Consider the following 18,530-nt stretch of genomic DNA (forward strand, 5'->3'; position numbering starts at 1 on the left):
TTCTCGCCTATTCCGCCGCGAATTTAACTCGTTCGTCTTCCTTCGCACGCTCCGATCGCGGAATGAGATTCTCCGAGGTTTGCTTCCTCTTACCCAACTACCACGTACGCGTTCCAACTAGTTAGACCCTTACCTGCGTCGCTTACCTGAAATCGTCCGTAAATTCGAGCTCAAACTCGTCGTCGAGAGAACGACAGCTGTCGCCGAACTGTTACCGAGAGCTTCGTCGAACAAACGGACCTTGGTCGCAACGAACTTTCGTCCCTTGACCGATCGTTCTTTTCCTCGTTAAGCGTAACGAGCGAAGCGAAAGTACGCTTAATTTTATTATCTCGGCCTCGAAAGGGTGCTCTCGACTTGTACGATATGCTAATACGATACCGAAAATAGAGAATAGAGAGAGGGAGCGGTACGGCGAAACTCGTTAGAGTGCGAATATCCAGCGTTATGACGTGGACAAGGAGAAGATATCGCATTGGGAGAAAGAGGGAGGCTCGGTTTTGGGGGCGAAGCAGCCTCGGAGAAAGGGTCGAGATGGGAACGAAACCGGGTCTTGCGAGCGTCGTTCCGACCTACATACGATTCTCTCCTCCCTCTCTCTCCCTCTCTCTTCATTTCCGTCCGCCGAACAGTGCCGGACCAACGTCCAGAACTCGAGCGGTCCGATCTTACGATCGAGCGAAAAGACGTTCTTTCCGCCTCGCTCCGGATCCGTCAACGAGAATTCGCGCCTCTCGATGGATTGTCCGGCGAAGCGTTGCGTCGCGGGCCACGCGCGTGTGATTAACGAGCGTCGTGCCGCTCGTTTCGAGTCATTCGGCGTTCGAAGTTGGTCCAGGGTGCTCGACGTTCGCGACACGACGGTGCTCTTACGTCACGCCATTCGCCATCCTCCTCTGCCTTTCTTACGTCATTCAACGAGGCAAACCGTATCTCGCGACTTTTCTCCTCGATGGAATCTTCGGGAAGAAACTCGTTTCTCCGTAATTTCTCAACGACTCGAAGCGTTTCGACGATCGAAATTCCATAGTTTCGCTAATCATTCGATGATCCAAAAATAGTAACGATCAAATTCCTGTCGCACGGACGGCGAGCGTTCTTTTTTCTTCTCGCTGCCTTCCCTCTCCGGTATAATCGCGGTATTCGCGGTCCGGCTCGTAATTTCGAACGGCACGAGGCTTGCCCGTCGATATTGAGAAAACGTCAAATGGAACGAACCGACCAACGAACGAACGAAACGTCGGTTATTAAATTTCGATGTTACAGCTCGCTGCCAGGACTTTCTAGGCGTCGACTCCAATGGCGAACTTCTTTTTTGCCCTCTTTCCTGTGCTACGTTCCTCTATGGGGTACGTCATCGATATTTCATTTGCGAGGGCGAAGGTCTCCTTCGATGCATCGAGAAAAAGAAAGAAGAGTTAATCGTTTTCATCGAATAAATATTTACGATTTTATTTTCCTTAGGAGCGGCAAGTTGCGACCTATAAATATTAGTCGTAAAAAGAAGCTTTCACGAGGGAAAAGAGATGTCTCTAATAAAGATCTCCGCGCGTCAAATACTCGGAGAAAAGTTTTCTATCGCAGTCGATCTCGGGAGTAACGAATGGACGCTGCTCTTCGAGAGCAAGGGGTGAAAGTCGTTTGGCGAAAACTACCGTAAACATCTTACCTCGCAAAACTTTTCTCGTACTTTCTCGAAGGAAGGGATGAAAGATGCGAGATAAGTCTAAGCTAGAATTTTGAGTACGGTTCCGCTCGATTGCCAATTGGGAATCTTTATATGCGTCACGGGATATGAAATATATTTTCTATATCCGGCATGCGAATATCCAATTCCTCTCGCTTCGACCCAATAACGGGACTCTCCTTCTCCCTCCATTTCATCCGTCAGTGTCGCCGTTGAACGATTTCGAAACGACGTTAATAGGAAACGACGTTTCGCCCGTAGAAACAATTTTTCCAAAATACGTTCGATCGATCTCCGAATGAAATAACAACAAATTGTACGTTTATTCTTAATTGCCGACCAAGCGGTTTATTACCCACCGTTGATAAGCGATCTTTAATCATTTCTATGATACATAACATCGAGAGCGCGTTTTAAAGTTCGCAAGACGGAGATACAATGTTTCTATCGTGTATGAATATCTAACCGAGACCTATGAAATATACTAAATTGTTGCAAAGTACTTTATCGTCCATGGGTAATCACTGTCCATTACCAAAAGCGATAAAAAACATCTCGTGCGCGTGCGTCGCGGTACAGAGTGATCGAGAATCGTTTATCGATTTACACTCGCGCGTCGCGTCAAATGTGACGAACGACGATGTCGATACTTTTACCTTCTAAGCAGGTTCCGACTTTATCGACCGTCAACAAGGTTGCTCTTAAGAACAACCGATGGAGAGAGCGTAGTTTTCCGAAGGTAACTCTCTATGGTAAACTAATTCTATGGTAAATCTTGACATCTTTTTTTTCTATATCTCTACGACGTACTTGGAAAATGAGAATGACGGATCGTGAGCCGGATGAGGAAAATCTACGAAGGTCATCTATGAAAACGAAAAAGCATATTTGGTTTATGTACAGCTTATATAAAACATCATTGCGCAACGTAATTGTACATCTCGTGTTTCCAGCACCACCATAAATTTTCTACTACGTGTACAGGCCGACCTGATTTCTTCGTTATCCATCTTATTCGAATCGCACGAACGTTTCATACGCGCTTAATATTCCAATCGGCTTACGTTAAATGCAAATAAATTAGAAAATATCCGAAACAGGAAACGTCAATGGTGCAAAGAACAAAAAAAAAGGAAAGAAAACTACGAAGAAAAATCTTTCGACTATTGGTCCCGATTACAAGTGAGAAGTTGGAGAAAATAAAAATTGCCATAATTCAGGCAAATATTCAGAAAAAAAAATCGCGCATATTGCACACCATACGCTCGTCGCTTCGATTTTCCGTCAAAAAGTAACATATACGTCGCAAGAGGAGCCTGTATCAAACATGTCGCTCTATCGATTCTTACTCGTTATGTACAGATATGTATCACTTTTGTAATATACTCGCGCATGCAGGCGCCAACGATTAACAAACTTCTCCTCGCGATGGACTAGCGTGAAATAATTTCGTTTCTCGGACGCGAGAAACGCGCACGTCATTTGTCGCCTATTTTATGATTATGTACAAACTGCTATTTCTTTACTCTCGATTCATACGCTTTAAATACATCTTTTTCGCTTTCTTAACGTAAGATATGCGAGTTCCTTACGTACGTACGTACGTACATGCATACATACATATATATATATGATAATTTTAACTCTCGCGAAAGAGATCGATTATCGTATTACGCAATTTTGCGAATCACTATTCCAAATTTATCTTACGAAACGTCGATATCCTTAATATTTTTCTTAAAAAGAAAAAAGAAAAATTCACTAAAATTTATCATTAAATGCTTAAAGCGAGTAGACGTCGGGTCTACGAAGAATTAAACGACTAATTACATTCTTACCTTAATTACTTTCTGTGTAAGCGAGTTAACGAAACTGATGTACAAATTGTTCAAATATTTCCACGGTTAAAGGCATCATCGTCTAACGCTCTCCGAGAACGTGCATCTTCCTTATCTACATGAAATATTACGAACGGCAAGAAAGACAAGGAAGTAAGGGAATATCTTATCGCCCTAATTTCGTTATTGGCTCGTATTACCGATCGATGAAAAAAGAAAACAAAAAATCTGAGCGATTCGAGATCGGATTTGATTCAGAAAATACGCATTCTCGTCGACGAATCTCCTTCCACGTTTCTTCTTTCGTTCATTAAAGACTCTCGTCGTCTATGATATCATCACCTGTGCGGACAATTCGGTAGATGTGGGAAGAGATGACAGTGGATGGATTTGAATCTGAAATGAAAAGAAAAAGAAGATCTTTTATTTGGCAAAAATAAAGGGTACACAATTTTGTAGGATAACGTTGCCAGAGCGCGAGGAAATAACGGCATAAAAGTTTTAAACAGCGTAATTATTATAAAGTCAATTAAAAGTTGTAAGAGCAGCAGCGGCCGATGCGCAATCTCATCTTTATGCCGTTACCTTTCCTTCTCTTTCTCTCTCTCTCTCTCTCTCTCTCTCTCTCTATACATATATATATATCTCTCTATCTCCGCATATTTCTACATTCACCGACGCACTCGGTCCTCCTCGCAAACGCGGACGCGCCAATTATACAAGTAATTGAAGCTTTTACGAGAGAACCTTAGGGAACGAACCGAGAAACGTCGCTTCTCTCGCCTATTATACTCGGTCTTTACTCTTCTTGCCTCAGAGTTTAGATAATCGTGATGAAAAAAAGAAAAAAAGAGAGACGATCCGGAAGACTTACCTTCTTGGATCCTCCTTCGTATCGAATCCATCGATTTTCAAAATATTCCACTCGTCTCGTGCGCCTTTCGAGTAGCTGAAGGATACCTGCGATAAAAAAAAAAAAGAGAAAATTAAATAAAAGAGCACGCGCGCGAATGTCGAACGACAAATACGCGAGCAAGGCATTCGAGAGGAATCAAATATTTGTGTCATCGAAGCGAATCGAGCGTAGAGCCGAGTGGCTTCCGTTTTCACGGTTAACCGAGCATGAAAAGTAGGAACGTAAATAGTAGGTAGTAGGTAAATTCGTCGTTGTTGCGAGGTGCCTTGGGATATTTAAATTTTTTACTTCAATTATTATGTGCACATATATATATATATTTTTTCCACACACTTTTGCATTCTCGAATTTCTCAATCACGAAGGAGGGAATTCCATTCGAGCGCGTTTTCCTTACTCCTTCGGTAACGAGAAAATTACCTGCTCGTGAAAGGTGTCCTTGTTGAGGAACTTCATCGGCTCCAAATGCGAATGAAATTGCTCGATCACCGTCAGCTGCTTCTTCAAAAGGTACTCGATGATATATCCCATGGTTACGTCATCGGGTAGCCTGATCCTATCGCCTACGGTGATGAACTTTCCGCCTCTGCGAAAGACGAATTAATGACATAAATAAAGTATCCTGCTTCTCTCCGACTCGTACAATACCGAGAGCAAAAAAAATTGGCCCTTAATTTGGCAAGATTCCAAGCATATAGCGGATTAAGCTCCTCGACGCACCTGCTGTTGACTCGTTCACCTTCCCGATCCCTTCTTCCCGTCGACGCGTTCGCGGCTCGCGAGCTCGAGAGAAACTGGTTGGAGAAAAAATTTGCGACTCTTTACGGCATACGTATATGCGTACGTACGCGTGTACGTACGTATATTAAGCGAGCGCATAGATTCTCGATATTTGCTTTACGACGAAAAGCGAGTTGGTTTGTCGGTTCGTCGGTGAACTCGAGGCTCGAGACGAGACGAGACGGGACGAGACGGATACGGAGACGGCAGGGCATAAATCGTCCCAATTAGAGGACCCAACCTGCGGTAGTCGCAAAGTTCATCGAACCGGTCTATATATCGGCCACCACCTTAGAAACGCGAGACAGCGGTTGCGACTCTCAAAGGCAAACCGCTGAAAGGAAGAGAAATTCGAACGAGAGAGGTATTCGAGAATGAACAAACTCATCGTCGAGGAGAGAAAAACGAATAAAGCGCGACCGTTTGGCAAAGCGGAAAAATCGTAGTTTGACCGCGAAGGACGGAGCGGTAGCGCGCGCGAACGCGAGCGAGTTCCTTGACCGGTTATAAAGGAAGAGAGGGAGAAGAGAGGCGCAAGTAGTCAGGTTGGCGCAGGTGCAGTCGAGTAGGTAAAACAAGATAACGGCGATATAGAGGAAGGAGCAACGCGTTCCGAATGGGAGCCATTGGAGAGTGCGTCCTCGGAGCAACGACGGACGAGTGGCACCGCGCACGGAAAAGAGACACGGTAGGTTCGGCAGGCGTACTCATTAGCGAATACCATCGGTGGATTCTCCATTCCGTCCCGACCAGGCGGTCGTGGCTCTTTTTAATTGGCCAGATTAGTCCCGAAATCGCGTACCCTTTTCTCCACCCTTTTATCTCACTCCCCCTCCCGCCCGATGAGACGGCCTCGTCCTTTCGGAACCGCCGACACGGAATATCGTCCTCGTTAAAATACCTGCCTCGACGAAAACGAAATTTTCGAGGTTAAGCGAGCCGGAAAGAAAGGAAGAAAGGGGTCTTCTCGCCGATGGGGTTTACGTCGCAAACCGGGGGAGGGCCGCCGCTTTTCGTCTTGCTTCAGTGTTAAATAACGACCGACGACGGACGCGTCACCGAACGAAATATTTCACTCGGGCGGATTCCCTCGAAATTCTCCGTTAATAAGCTCGGCCGAAAAGGATTCCTAAGAGACGGGGGGGATCTCGATTTTGCCCGGGCTCTCGAGGATAGTCCCTGCTTCGCGCCTCCAAACGGAAATCCACTCTTTGATCTACGATCGCAAGAGAAACTCCGTAGGAGGCAAAGGAACGAGATTTCACTTTGCTAATCCGTTGCAAATTTCTCCTCGTTCGAACGGACGATAGGTACCATTGTACGTTATATTATTATATTATTTGGCGTTGGATTCGTCCGACTTTAATGATACACCATGATGAATCCTGAAAGATTGCTCTCGGATCGCATTTGGTATAGATCGAAGAGGTAACGAAAGGAAAAGAACGGTGGCGAACGTAGCTACAGCGGGAATGCCCAAATTGGTTTGACGAGGTTCAGTGGATGCCGATAGGCGCGCGAGCAGGAATCACTGGCGATCGCCGGAGAGGAATCCAATTAAGCGAGCAATAATGGAATCGAAGAGAGCTCGGGGCCGAGCTTCGTCGAATCACCTCGGCCTCTTCTCTTCTTCCCTCCCTCTCTCTCTCTCTCTCTCTCTCTCTCTCTGGCGAAAGCTACGCGCATACGAGACAACATAGTTGAAATTTCCGGCCCGGGCATGGAATTCGCAAAACGCGCAGCGAATATGGGAACATAATGCATAATGCATGATGCATAAACATAAGCGCAACGAAGAGAAGGAAAAAGTTAGCCTCGCTGCGGTCTTATCGCGGAGCAAGCTCGTGCGCGCGCAATCGTAAACTCGTGGGTGGCAATCGTACGTCGCTCGTCTCGACGCTATCGTCGCGAGAAGGAGAAAGGAGAAAGAGGAGGGACGTAGAGCGAGAGAGAGAGAGAGCCGTCTCTTACTCGCTTCGTTCGTTCCTAATTAAGCGCCCGGTTCCCGATCACGAGAACCGTCCATTATTCCTTATCCCGTGTGTCGTATATTCTTTGTGCGCCGATTGACGCCCGGTAAATTCGTCCCGGAGATTCGTCGAATCTCTCGATCTCGACGCAAAGAAGAACCACGGTGCTTCGCGATGCGGGAGGTATTGGAAAAATCAAACTCGACGATTACTATCGCGATTTGCGTCTTGCTAAAGTAAACGCTCCCTACTCGGAGACGTTAAAAAGGTCGATGTTAAACGTCCGGATCGGCGAGTTCGATGTCAATGTCGAAGAATCGACGACAAAGACGTTGGCGTTGGAACGATCACGGTCGATCGTGGGCTCTCGGTGATATCGATGCGAGACACGTCCTTTGGAAAATCAATGAGCGGAACGTCTGCCGACGACGGGCGCCATTCCTACGCAGCCGATCGAACGAGCGACGGATAATCAACATTTCTGGTGGAGGATCCACGGACATGGCTGCGCTCTGCTACAAAGATCTCTCCTCTCTCTCTATATATATATATGTGTGTGTGTATATACACACGCGTATGTACGTAGGTATATGTATATGTGTACGCGTATATACGTACAAAGCGTAATCCGTAAAAAGCGAGTAGCGAAAAGTGAACTCTCCGGAAGTCGGTTCGCTTCCCGCTGGAATTTCTCGAAGGGTGGTCGCCTCGAGTCTCGCGTAAAGATCCTAACTCGAAATAAGGAGGGAGGAGAACAACGGAAAGATTCGTAGGCAGCTCCGTGACGAAGCATTTCCGCGAGCGTAATCGCTGGCTATTACGACTCGGAAGGACGAAAGTTGAAAGGAACAAGCTGAACGGGAGAAAGAAGCGAGAGGAAATGGAGAAGAAAAATAATAGGATAGAAAAAAAATGAAGTAAACGAGAGGGATCGAGTCGGTATCGCGTGTCTCACGCACTCCCCATCGCCTTTCGCGCGTTTATTACTTCGAACGCTAGAAACGACCGATCGAAATATAGAGAAATAGCGAGATGTAGAGATTCGAACGATTCGTCTTTTCTTTTTCCTTCGGTCGAGCACCTTTTGACATCGTTAATAACGATAAAGAGCTCGAGGTGATTGGTTGCAAGAAACGAGCAAAGACAAACAATCGACCACCGTGCGCCGTAAATAATGATTTACGATCGGTACGTTAAAGCGAACCCTTTCGACCTTCCGTTCTCGAGAATCATCGTTCGTTCGACGGCAGGCCGTGCGCCGTGACCTAAACGTCGCGCCATAGAACGTAACGTAGAGCAAAGAGTCTCGTTGATACGAAATAAATGGACTCACCCAGCGAGCGGCGTCATTTTCAGGGCTAACGCTCTGCTGATGCAAAATCCAGCTCCGCCCGTGGCGAACCAGAATCTGACCTTTTGCTGCAACATAGAGAAATAAAGTGAGTACGATCGGAGGCTCGATAGATCGATCTCTGGTAGAAAAGACTAGACCAGCCGGGTATCTCTATCGAGGATGGCAGTAACGATCGTTTCGCTTTTGCTCGATCTAGCTATCGATCCGGAAATATCGATGCTTCGATCGATCGACCTTAATCGCGTCACGTCTGACTTTCTGACAAATCGGTCGACGATCCTTCCCGAGATTCCGAGAGCGAGGGAGATCGTCGATTTTCCACTTTCTCCTCTCGACGATAAATTTTCTATCGGTTATCCAATTTCCATCTTTCGAACGAGCTGTCGTAGCCCGAAGGCCATCGAAGAGAACTCGACGGCGTCTCTGGCTAGTCCCGAAGAACGGTACTTTTCACCGATCGCGAAAGATAGCGGCAAGGTCGAGGATGGAGGGAGGAGGGGCGGCGGAAGAAAAAGAAACGGAACTCGCTTCCGATCGACTTCTTCCCGCTGACCTGGAAACTCGGACACGCTGCCCTCCCCCTCCCCCTCTCTCGCTCGAACCGCACGAACCGAATAACAAACGAATCCACTAACCAGCGGAGAGAAGGAGGAAGAGAAACGAACGTTGGAACGAACGTTTCGAGAGAGTTACGAGCGTTGAGCCGATTTCCGAAGGATCGCCATCGTTGCTTGCCGGCCATTACGGTCGGACTTGTAGGAGCGATACCATCTCTTTCGATATCTCTCTCTCTCTCTCTCTCTCCCTCTCTCGCTCTCTCTCCCGGCCGTACTTTCCTAGCCTGGGTGTGGTACGTGCACCAGCACGATACGTAGCGTGCCCGCCAGCGAGCAGCCTTCCGTCCCTTCCTATATCTCGACTTATACGTGTATGATCGTAAGGTCAAGTAACGAGAGGCTATCGTGGACCGTTACCGTTATAAGTCTAACCACATCCTTCTCTGTTTTTTTTGTTGTTTCTTTTCTAGCCAAGTAGGTCTGCGCTTTCTTCCTTCTGATTCGATAATAATCGCTCGAGGAGAGTAAGCGGACCGCCGATGGTGAAACTAAATAAGAGAATTTTGGGGCAAAGTATAGAGGGAAGAAACGACGATGGAAGAGCGACACGCGCGCGGTAGACGCGGTAGTCGTATCGCATTCCCAAGGAGGAACGGACGGGACCTCACGGACGCATTAGATATACAAGAGGGATAGGAACGAGGTAGATAGAATCGAGCCGCTTTTACAAGGGGGCGCGAGTCAGCTCTTTGTTTTCTCTCCTCGGCTCCGGTGCATTTGAATAACACAAGGTCGCGCGCTGTTCGATCGGCGAATCTTCGATGGCTATGCGCGCGCTTACGTATCCGCCTGTATTCACCTTTTCTATTCTACCTTTGACTCGATCCTGTGCACTTGTACTCGCGAACCGCTCACGAAATTTATTCTAATCACGTGCGAGAAACGCGTAAGAATTGCTTGGTAAAAAAACATCGAAAAGAGAACCCACCGATCGCTGATCTCTAACGATCCGCATTGTTTATTACGTTCTATCGATATATAATCATGGTTATTAGGAAAACGAGCGAGGCAGCCGGTCGTGGTATAGAATGGCGATTCGAACGAGCGAGTAATAATAAAGCGGGAGTTAAAGGCGGTCGTTATTAACGTATAATAATTACGGGTGAGAGGCGGGTTCGCTCGTTCGCGCGTGCTCGAACACGGGCGATCGGAGAAAATCACGTTGTTGCCGTACGTGTGTCTACACGTGTTGGTGGTGCTGCCGCGAACAAAAGGAGAGAAGATGGAAAAAAGGAAAAGAGAATCTCGCTCGATTTAGCCTGTGAGAATAGAGGAGATGGGAACGATCCGATAACTTCGTGGCGCGAGAGGTGGGGAGGGAAGGGGGCAGCGCGAACGAGCTTCCACTCCTCGAAAAGGGAAAAATAGATCCAAGATGGAAAGTCTTGGGAAAAACGATTCGAGCTATTTCTCTTTTGCCGCCTGGTCTCGTGCTGCCGCGTAAACCGTACGTCCTATCTTTCTATAGAATTATGTACAGCTACGTGTATTGACAAAAACACGTAGAGACGATAAAAAAATCTTGCAGAGGGAGTAAGAAAGGCATGGCTCGTGGTAACGTCGATTCTCCGTTGTTGGCGCGAGAGAAAGATGGTGCCAGGAGATAGAGATAGACAGAGGGAGAGAGAGAGAGGCGACCGGCTATAATAATATGGAAGTAAATGGAGGTAGCGTACGTGAGCAAGTAGGAACCGTAGCATCCGTTTCTCTATCCTCTCCACCTTAGCCGAAGGCGAAGCAAGGAGGAGAGGATACGCATCTAGAGTCGGCGTGCTCGTGGAGGCCGTCATGGGTCACGAGCGAGTCTCCCTCCTTCGCAGCCCTCTTTTACTCTTTCCCTCCACATATGATACTAATAAAGTATCGCGCGAGACTACTTTTTTCTTACGGTACAACGACCCTCGAAGAAAATTGCAAAGCCATCGAGAAGCGTGAGCCGAGATTCTTATTTTTTTCTTCCGCTTGGTCGACGTACTCGCGTACTTACGGTCGTCACGGGTCACGCGAACACACCCATTGTAATTCCGCTCGTTTCTACGAACAATGCCAGCGGTGAACGCAATTACGAAAGGCTTCGTTAACGTTAAAATCGTCTTAGTTGGCTGCTCTTTATTAAAACGTCCGGTCCCTTGTGCCAAGTTCCGATGCAACGCGAAAAGCTAATGGAAGACGAGTCACCAATTTATCGACGAGGAGATTTCGAAAACGAAATAGAAACTCGGCGAAACGGGTTTTATTCGCTTCTCGTCGGTATCGAGTTACGCGCGTAATTCAAGCTTATCGACGTTCGGGATAGGTAATCGCGCCGATGACAGGTGCGTTTTTCTTCGGATCGTTGACTTTCAGCGTTACGTTTTAGCGAGTCGACCGTCCCGTTCTCCATTATTCCTGGCTTACACGTTACTTCGATCCTTACGCTCTCGGAACGTTAGGACGTAAAAAATAATAACGGTACATAAAAAAAATATCGTCTTCATAAATGATATTGATTTTCCGGTAGAGCAAACACGAAAATGCAACGACCGAGAGGGAATCGACTTCACGGACGTCTGCACCCCGCGAACAATTCCCACGTTCGTAACGCGTTCTGCCTCCCCTGCCCTTTTCTTTCCTGCTTTCCGGAAGAACTAGACGAGGAGGAGACGAGTCGCACGGTATTCTTTCCTTCGATTCTAGAACTCCCTTGGGAGACCTTCTCGAGACTGCTCCGCTCGCCTCGTTAAAATTAAAAATCGATCCACGCGAACGCAAAAATTTACTCCTCTCTTCGAAGAGCTCTATCGGCAAAGCTCTGAGGCAAAGGAAAAGCCGAGGGGGAGGAGGAGGAGAAGGACGACGAGAAGAAATTAAATCGGCATTCCGTGGAACGCCTCGTAATTACACGGAATCGCACGGTGCGCTCGATTTAATTATCTTAACGCAATTAGCCGCGTAGAGGGAAGCTCCGTGTACTCGGCGCATTCCCCGTTAATTTCTCCTCGCTTTCTTTTTATCATTATTGTTATTATTGTTATTATTATTAACATTTTTAGCGGTGGTGGCGCCCGATGCGACCAATCGTCTCGCGCCGTTGCACCGTGCGACCGCGCTGTTCGCGAAAGAATACCTTCGCGTACAATTTTGACGTCGAACGGAAGAAGGACAAACTTTGTCCATTATCGTCGCTGTTTAATCGACGCTGAGAGCTTAATACGTGCAACGACACAAAGGGACCGCCGAAAATACGCGAAGAGGGAAAAGAAGAACGCTCCGTCGAGGATGGGTCGCGCCTCTCCCTAATGTAGGATGATTGCCACGAAGCTCCCTTCCTCTTTCAGCTACTTCGTTCTATTCTTCTTCGAACTCTTCTCCATCGATCCGTACCACTCTTCGTTCAGAAACCGCAGCGATCGTAAGGGCAAAGGGACGAACGAGCGAAAGGAGATTCGAGACTCGTTGTTTTTCTTTCGAGAAAGCCGCAGAAACGCGAGTCTCATGGAATAATAATAATCTCGCTTTCACGTCAGCGAAATGACTTTGTGACATGAGAAAAGGGACGGAAGAAATGAAAAAGATGAAAAAGATAAGAAAGAGGGCGGGGGGTAGCGTGGAGAGAGAGAGAGAGAGAGAGAGAGAGGTAGCAAACACGGAATGCACGACATGTGTCACACATCCGCGTGTACGCACGAGTGCCTCGGAGTAACGCGGATACAGGGTGCGATTTTCTGACCGCATCGTGAGAGGTGTCGCACGGAAATCGTCTTACTCGTGCGATTTCAGAAACGGTAGACGTCTCGTGCTATCTAACTACTAAATACTGCTACTAAATAAAATCCGAACGTAACGTTAGAACTCTTCCTCCGTTAAGCCTCTTACGATGTCCAACGAATATCGTCGTTCCGCGTGACCGCCCGCTCTGCGGTTTTCCATTAGTTCGAGCGGAAGGGCCGTAAGTGGAACGAGCATCGTATACCGACTCGCGTTGTGCCTACTATCTTCTTCCATCGGAACATTTTCTTGATTATCGGAACATTGACGAAGCGACTTTACTACTCGAAAATTTTTCAAACTCTCTTCCTCTACGCGAATTTTCGTGTTTCAAATGTCGAAGACGAAAGCGGAACGTCGGACTTTTCTCTCCCTCTCTCTGTGTGTCCATTAGACGAATGGTAGCCGATAATTATCGGCAGCGATCCGGGCCGCGGATTCGATAAATGACTTTAATAAAACGCGTCGTATTTCAAAAGATTGTCAGACCTTCTTCTTCTACGTTCTCGAATGATTAATGCGACCACTACCGAGCCGCGGGCTTACCTTACCGCCTTCCTGCTGTGGCCACCTACCGTTCCTCCTTTCCTTTTTCCTCTCTCTTTCTCTCTCTCTCGTATCCTTTCACGTTGGAGCTCCGTATCTTTGGCGTCTCGCTTCTCTTCCACCTCGCCTCTCTCTTTTTCTTCCTTTTCGCGACCTCTCGAGATGAACAGACCCAAGCACGGAAGATGCAACGCGCTCGCGACTAGCCGAGGACACGCCCAAGACGACGCAAACGCAAACTCCAACACGAGGCAAACTTTTGTAAGCGAGATACGATTTAACGTTATCCCGGCTTATCGAAATGGTCAAACTTTCTATATCTTTTACAAAATTTAAAGGGATTCTGTTAAACTTGAAGCTCCATTGAAAAAAAAACAAGAAACTCGAGCGATATAAAGGATCGTTATAAGATAGCCTCCGATAACGAACATCGTCGATCAAGACTATATCGATATATCAACGTCTTTGAGATACGGAAAGAGGGAGAGGGAGAGAGAGAGAGAAGGAACGAGGAAAAGACTATGTCGATTCTTCAGAGCCAATTTGCTTTCTAAACCAAGCGAAACGTCGAGCAGACCATTATTACCCGGAGAGCTCTGGTACATATCGCCTAACGGCCATAAACGCACATGTACTTGTAGTTACATATATATGCAAGCAAAAGACACGACTCTGGCTAACGTTAAAAGGGACGCGCGTTGTCGACGAGCATCGAGCCGTATCGGACGTTAGAAACGCCTAACGTTCTCTTCTCTCTTCTCGCTCGTCGATCCCCACAGAGACAGCACGCTCAAGCGTAGGCAGATACGTTTTCCTGCTTATATCGCTGGTCGTAAGTTTCTGCTTTACGGTTCATTGGCAGTTTATTTCTAAACTGAAATGGTTTAAAAAACAAAGCGACCATTTCGTCAACGACCAACTACCGACCATCGATTCTTCGTTGAACGTATAGTTCGACGTCGATGGTATCCTCCTTCTCCTCCTACTCTTTTATTTCTCAACGCTGTTCGACTTTTACGTCCGCGAGTTTCCTCTCTCTCTCTCTCTCCACCTATCTCTTTCGTCGGTGGGCCTCGGAGATCGCCCTTTCACCCGGGGCGTGGTGTCCGAGGTAAACGAGATCAAGGATCGACGCCGATCTATTCGTACGATCGACGAAACGCGACCGGCGTAGAAAAAGGGAGGAGCGAATTATCCGAAAGTCGACGATAATCAAAGACGCTCGATCGCGGAAAGGACGCTACCGTTTTCGTTTTGGGTAGACGCAGGAGCTATCGCCTTCTGTTTCTCCGGCGAGCGGCAACACGCGCGAGTAATCCTTTCACCCGCTAGAAAGGTGCTACGACGTAAACCGGCGGCGACGCCGTTCGCGGTTGCACCACCTTGCGAAAGAATGCAAACTAACGACGTACGTTACGTAGGAACGCTTTCAGCAGAGTCGATTATCCCTACGTTGCAGCTTAAGGAAAACCTTCTTATATCCCTCGTGTATTCTTTGTTCGCGAACGAACCTGTAGATACTTTCGAAAGCACGGGTGCACAAGCGTCAAGCCGCTTGCGCGGCCGTACCTAAAAGGGATAATCGAGATATTAAAGCATCGTTCAAATTTGTCGAATCGAACGATCGATTTTGGGCGTGGCAAAGAGCAAAGAAGAAATCGTAAAAACGTTCGTCTCGGCTCGACGAGCATAACCGGCAGGTATACCACTCTTGCGCTCTAACGCGTGCTCCGCTGTATGCATACGCGGTCTGTAGCGGTGGAACTCGTGCGCACGTACGTACCCTGTTATATACCGCCTTCTATATCTACCTCCACGCGAAGTCTCGAGATTTCTCGAGCAAATATAATATACGAGTACGTGCAGCCCGCGGGGAGTACCGTCGTCGACGAAGGAAGACCATAATCTCGCTCGTCGGAAGATGGTACCACACCCATGGGGGGTCGCGGGAGACGCCAGACCGGCTGCTTCTACATCTTGCCGAGCGTTAGCGGAAGGAGGACTCGAGAGGCTGCTAAACCAAACGGCAGCGAACCTACGACGAGCAACGAACGATGATTTTCCAACGAATCGCAAAACTTTCCGTCTTGCGTGTTTCGCTCTTGAAAAAAACGATCGAATGCCAAGTACAACGGATACGGATAATAATAACAACGTACGAGCGAGCATGCGTACACGCCGATCGGCATTCGAACGGAAATCATGTTTTGCGTAAGATTATGTCTCGCGCTAAGTGGGTTACCTTACGCGTCATCGATAGTCACGGTTTACGGGCACGAACGTATGCGATGGACGTACGCGAGCGATTTCGAGCAACGATACTGGTTCGACCGGTATCGTAACGAGGCTGAATGAAGAGAGACCGTGCGGAGATAAGTTGGCGAAGGGAACGGCGGGGGGAGGGGAGGGGAAGTGGTAGAGAAGAAGAGACCGCTACGTCGACAATAGCGATAGAAAAGCCGAGACATTTCTCCAAAGTTATGACAACAAACGATTTGTTTACGTGTTTGCAACCTCCATTCGTATAGGACTCGTTTGCGAACGATTAATCTCGAATAACGTTTCGTAAGTCGTCTCGGTATGTAATCATTTCTAATAATAAAGTGGCGTTGGTAAATCGATACGTACAACGGTAATTCGTAAGAGACGATACGCGAGACACGAAATCGATGTCGTTATCAAAAGTGTAAGAGAGGCCTGTGGTTAAGGTATACGAAAAAAGAGAATATCTCAAAGTTACCGGTCGTTTCGATGGCTCTGGTCCCTGCCTGATGATTTCCAAAGGGGCTGGTATCGAAGGCCTGCCGAGATACCAATCCTCCCGTGGGTTGTAATTGTCCAGGAGCTTCAGAAGGCGTGGTACGTTCACGTAATTATCGTCATCGAAGTGGCAGAACCACCTGGAACGCACAACCGAAAGCGAGGTGAGTTAAGTTCGCGTCGAAAACACCAATTTCTGTATACGGCATAGGGAAGGTATAATAAAGACGTTACGAGTGCGTCGTTAAACTCGTCGATTACGCGAACGACGATAGCTACGTACGTGACTATTTATAGCATAAATCAAATTTGAGATGCGGTCGATCGTATCTACATGAACGGTCGAACGAATCGACGTTTGAATTTCGATCGAAATCGAGCGAAGCGAGTAACTCGCGGAAAGAGAAAGGAATAGTTCGGAGCTGTCGTTAAGCTCCTCCGAAAGAAACTCGTTCCGGCGATCGAGTAACGAGCCGACAAATTGACGGCGAGGCCGGGTCAAGCAGAAATGAGTCGTGGGTGTGGTGCGTCGTTAATTATCGGCGTAAACGAGCATTTAGCTCGCGGTAGAGCGACTAAAAACCGGATGCGCAAATTCGAGTTACCTACCTCTCCTCTCTCTTTTTTCCCTCTTTTCCACGAACTCGAGGATTCCGCGTCGTCGTCCTTTCGAACGAAAAAATTCGTTTCTTCCAAGATTGAAAGAACGATCGTCGGATGAGGAGGAGCAGACGTTCGTACGCGCGCGAAGGAAGAAACTTTAAGACGCGTTATAAGAAACGCGGAGAGCGTTCGGAGACTCGTCCGCGATATTGTATTTAACGCTTTCGTACGTACGTCGCGAAGCCTTCTCTAGACATCTCCTCGAGTAAGATCGCACCTCTCGACCACGCAATCCGATCGTGCGTGGATTATTAAAGAAGCGTCCGTCTCGTAAAAACGTCTACATGCGGCTACGTGCAGCCACACGGATTCCTTGTGGTATATTCTCGCAGGTGTATCCGCTCGTTATCGCTTGACTAGAATATATTTTTCTTCTTGCATGTACACCATGTGTATCGCTACACAACGCGCTCCGCGCAGGCTGTCTTAGGAAAGAAAGTTCTCGTAAATACGTTCGCGAAATTGACCGAGGGGCTGAAAGAAACGACGTCGGGCGCAACCCTCTACGCGATCGCTCTCGACGCGAGCCCTCTCGTTCGATAGAATCAACGATGCTCCGTAGCTACCGTGGGAAGTCGCGGAACCCTCTTCGTCGGCTCACCGCTCGCCCTTCCACGCTCCGAAACACGTGGCGCTTTTTTCCACACGCGAGCGACACGCGTGTCTTTCGAGTCGAGCGTCGCAGGAGACCGAAGGGTATGACGGAACGAATCCTTTGTTTATATCTCGCCTTGTTCCATATTTGTACGCGCGTTCTCGACCGACGATGTAAATACGACGACGTCTCTTCGAGTATTTACGTTTCTTACACGATACGAACGAGCTCGTCGATCGAGTCGCGATTCGACGTAATCGTTCTGTAACTTACGTTTCCCGTCGAACGTGAACCACAACGAAGCTGCCCGCTTTCGTAAGCCGATAAGAAAAGGATGAGAGACGACGACTCGATCCCTCTCGTATCTCTCGAATGAAACTTTCGTGCAAGCGCACTTTCCTGGGAGTCGCGTTAACGCAATGCCTAAAATCAATTACCAGGGGAGAAACGACGTGTTTCGGTGCGGCGTGAAAAAGGGTCACGAGGGTAGCTGTCGTACTCGATTGTGGGAAACCTTTCCAACTTGATTCCCATCCGAAGGGTCGTACCGGAGTTAATCTCGACGCGATATTATTATTCCGGAGATCGACGTTGCTTCGGTGAAATCCAAACAAACGCGATATTTACGTATTTAAGAATTTTCTTCCGTCGTCGTTGGATAACGTGCACGTTCGATCGCTTTTCTTCCCTTCGAGAAAGATTTACGAAAAAAGGTATAAATGGGAAATAGAGAACGCGCGACGTTCGCAGGAAACGCGACCGTTCGAAACGGTGACGTTTCGTCCCGCTTCCTCCTCTCTCGCTTCCCGCATCGATATTCTTACACGCGCTTGTATATTTCCTGCGCTCGTCTTCCTCCTCTCGAGGAAAAAACGACACGGAGACTGTCGATAATCACGGCTCGTTACCTTTACAAGTCGAATACGCGCCGGATGTGCAACAGGTGAAATTACACGTCGAGAAAATTGCCGATCGTCGATCTCTCTCCTTCTCCCTCCCCCCCCCCCCCCACGTCACGTAAGTACGAGAGAGACGTTGTCGTGCCCGACGTACAGAGG

General features: G+C 47.8%; 2 protein-coding genes across 2 annotated transcripts in view; one reads left to right on the plus strand and one right to left on the minus strand.

Annotated features, from left to right (window-relative positions):
• The window catches only part of LOC127064577 (centrosomal protein of 135 kDa-like), a 42,810-nt gene extending 41,528 nt beyond the window's left edge, over positions 1–1,282 (plus strand). Inside the window, exon 9 of the mRNA XM_050995813.1 lies at positions 1,267–1,282. The gene's annotated coding sequence lies outside the window, so the exon portion shown is untranslated. The remainder of the gene's footprint in view (positions 1–1,266) is intronic.
• Positions 1,283–2,574: 1,292 nt separating this feature from the next.
• The window catches only part of LOC127064582 (fringe glycosyltransferase), a 29,374-nt gene continuing 13,418 nt past the window's right edge, over positions 2,575–18,530 (minus strand). Inside the window, exons 5-9 of the mRNA XM_050995837.1 lie at positions 16,195–16,354; positions 8,524–8,609; positions 4,861–5,026; positions 4,400–4,485; positions 2,575–3,921 (exon numbers count right to left, since the gene is read on the minus strand). Coding sequence (XP_050851794.1) covers positions 3,864–3,921; positions 4,400–4,485; positions 4,861–5,026; positions 8,524–8,609; positions 16,195–16,354 — 556 coding nt within the window. The 3' untranslated portion in view covers positions 2,575–3,863. The remainder of the gene's footprint in view (positions 3,922–4,399; positions 4,486–4,860; positions 5,027–8,523; positions 8,610–16,194; positions 16,355–18,530) is intronic.

This window comes from Vespula vulgaris, chromosome 6, assembly GCF_905475345.1.
Source record: "Vespula vulgaris chromosome 6, iyVesVulg1.1, whole genome shotgun sequence".
NCBI classification, from domain to species: Eukaryota; Metazoa; Arthropoda; class Insecta; order Hymenoptera; family Vespidae; genus Vespula; species Vespula vulgaris.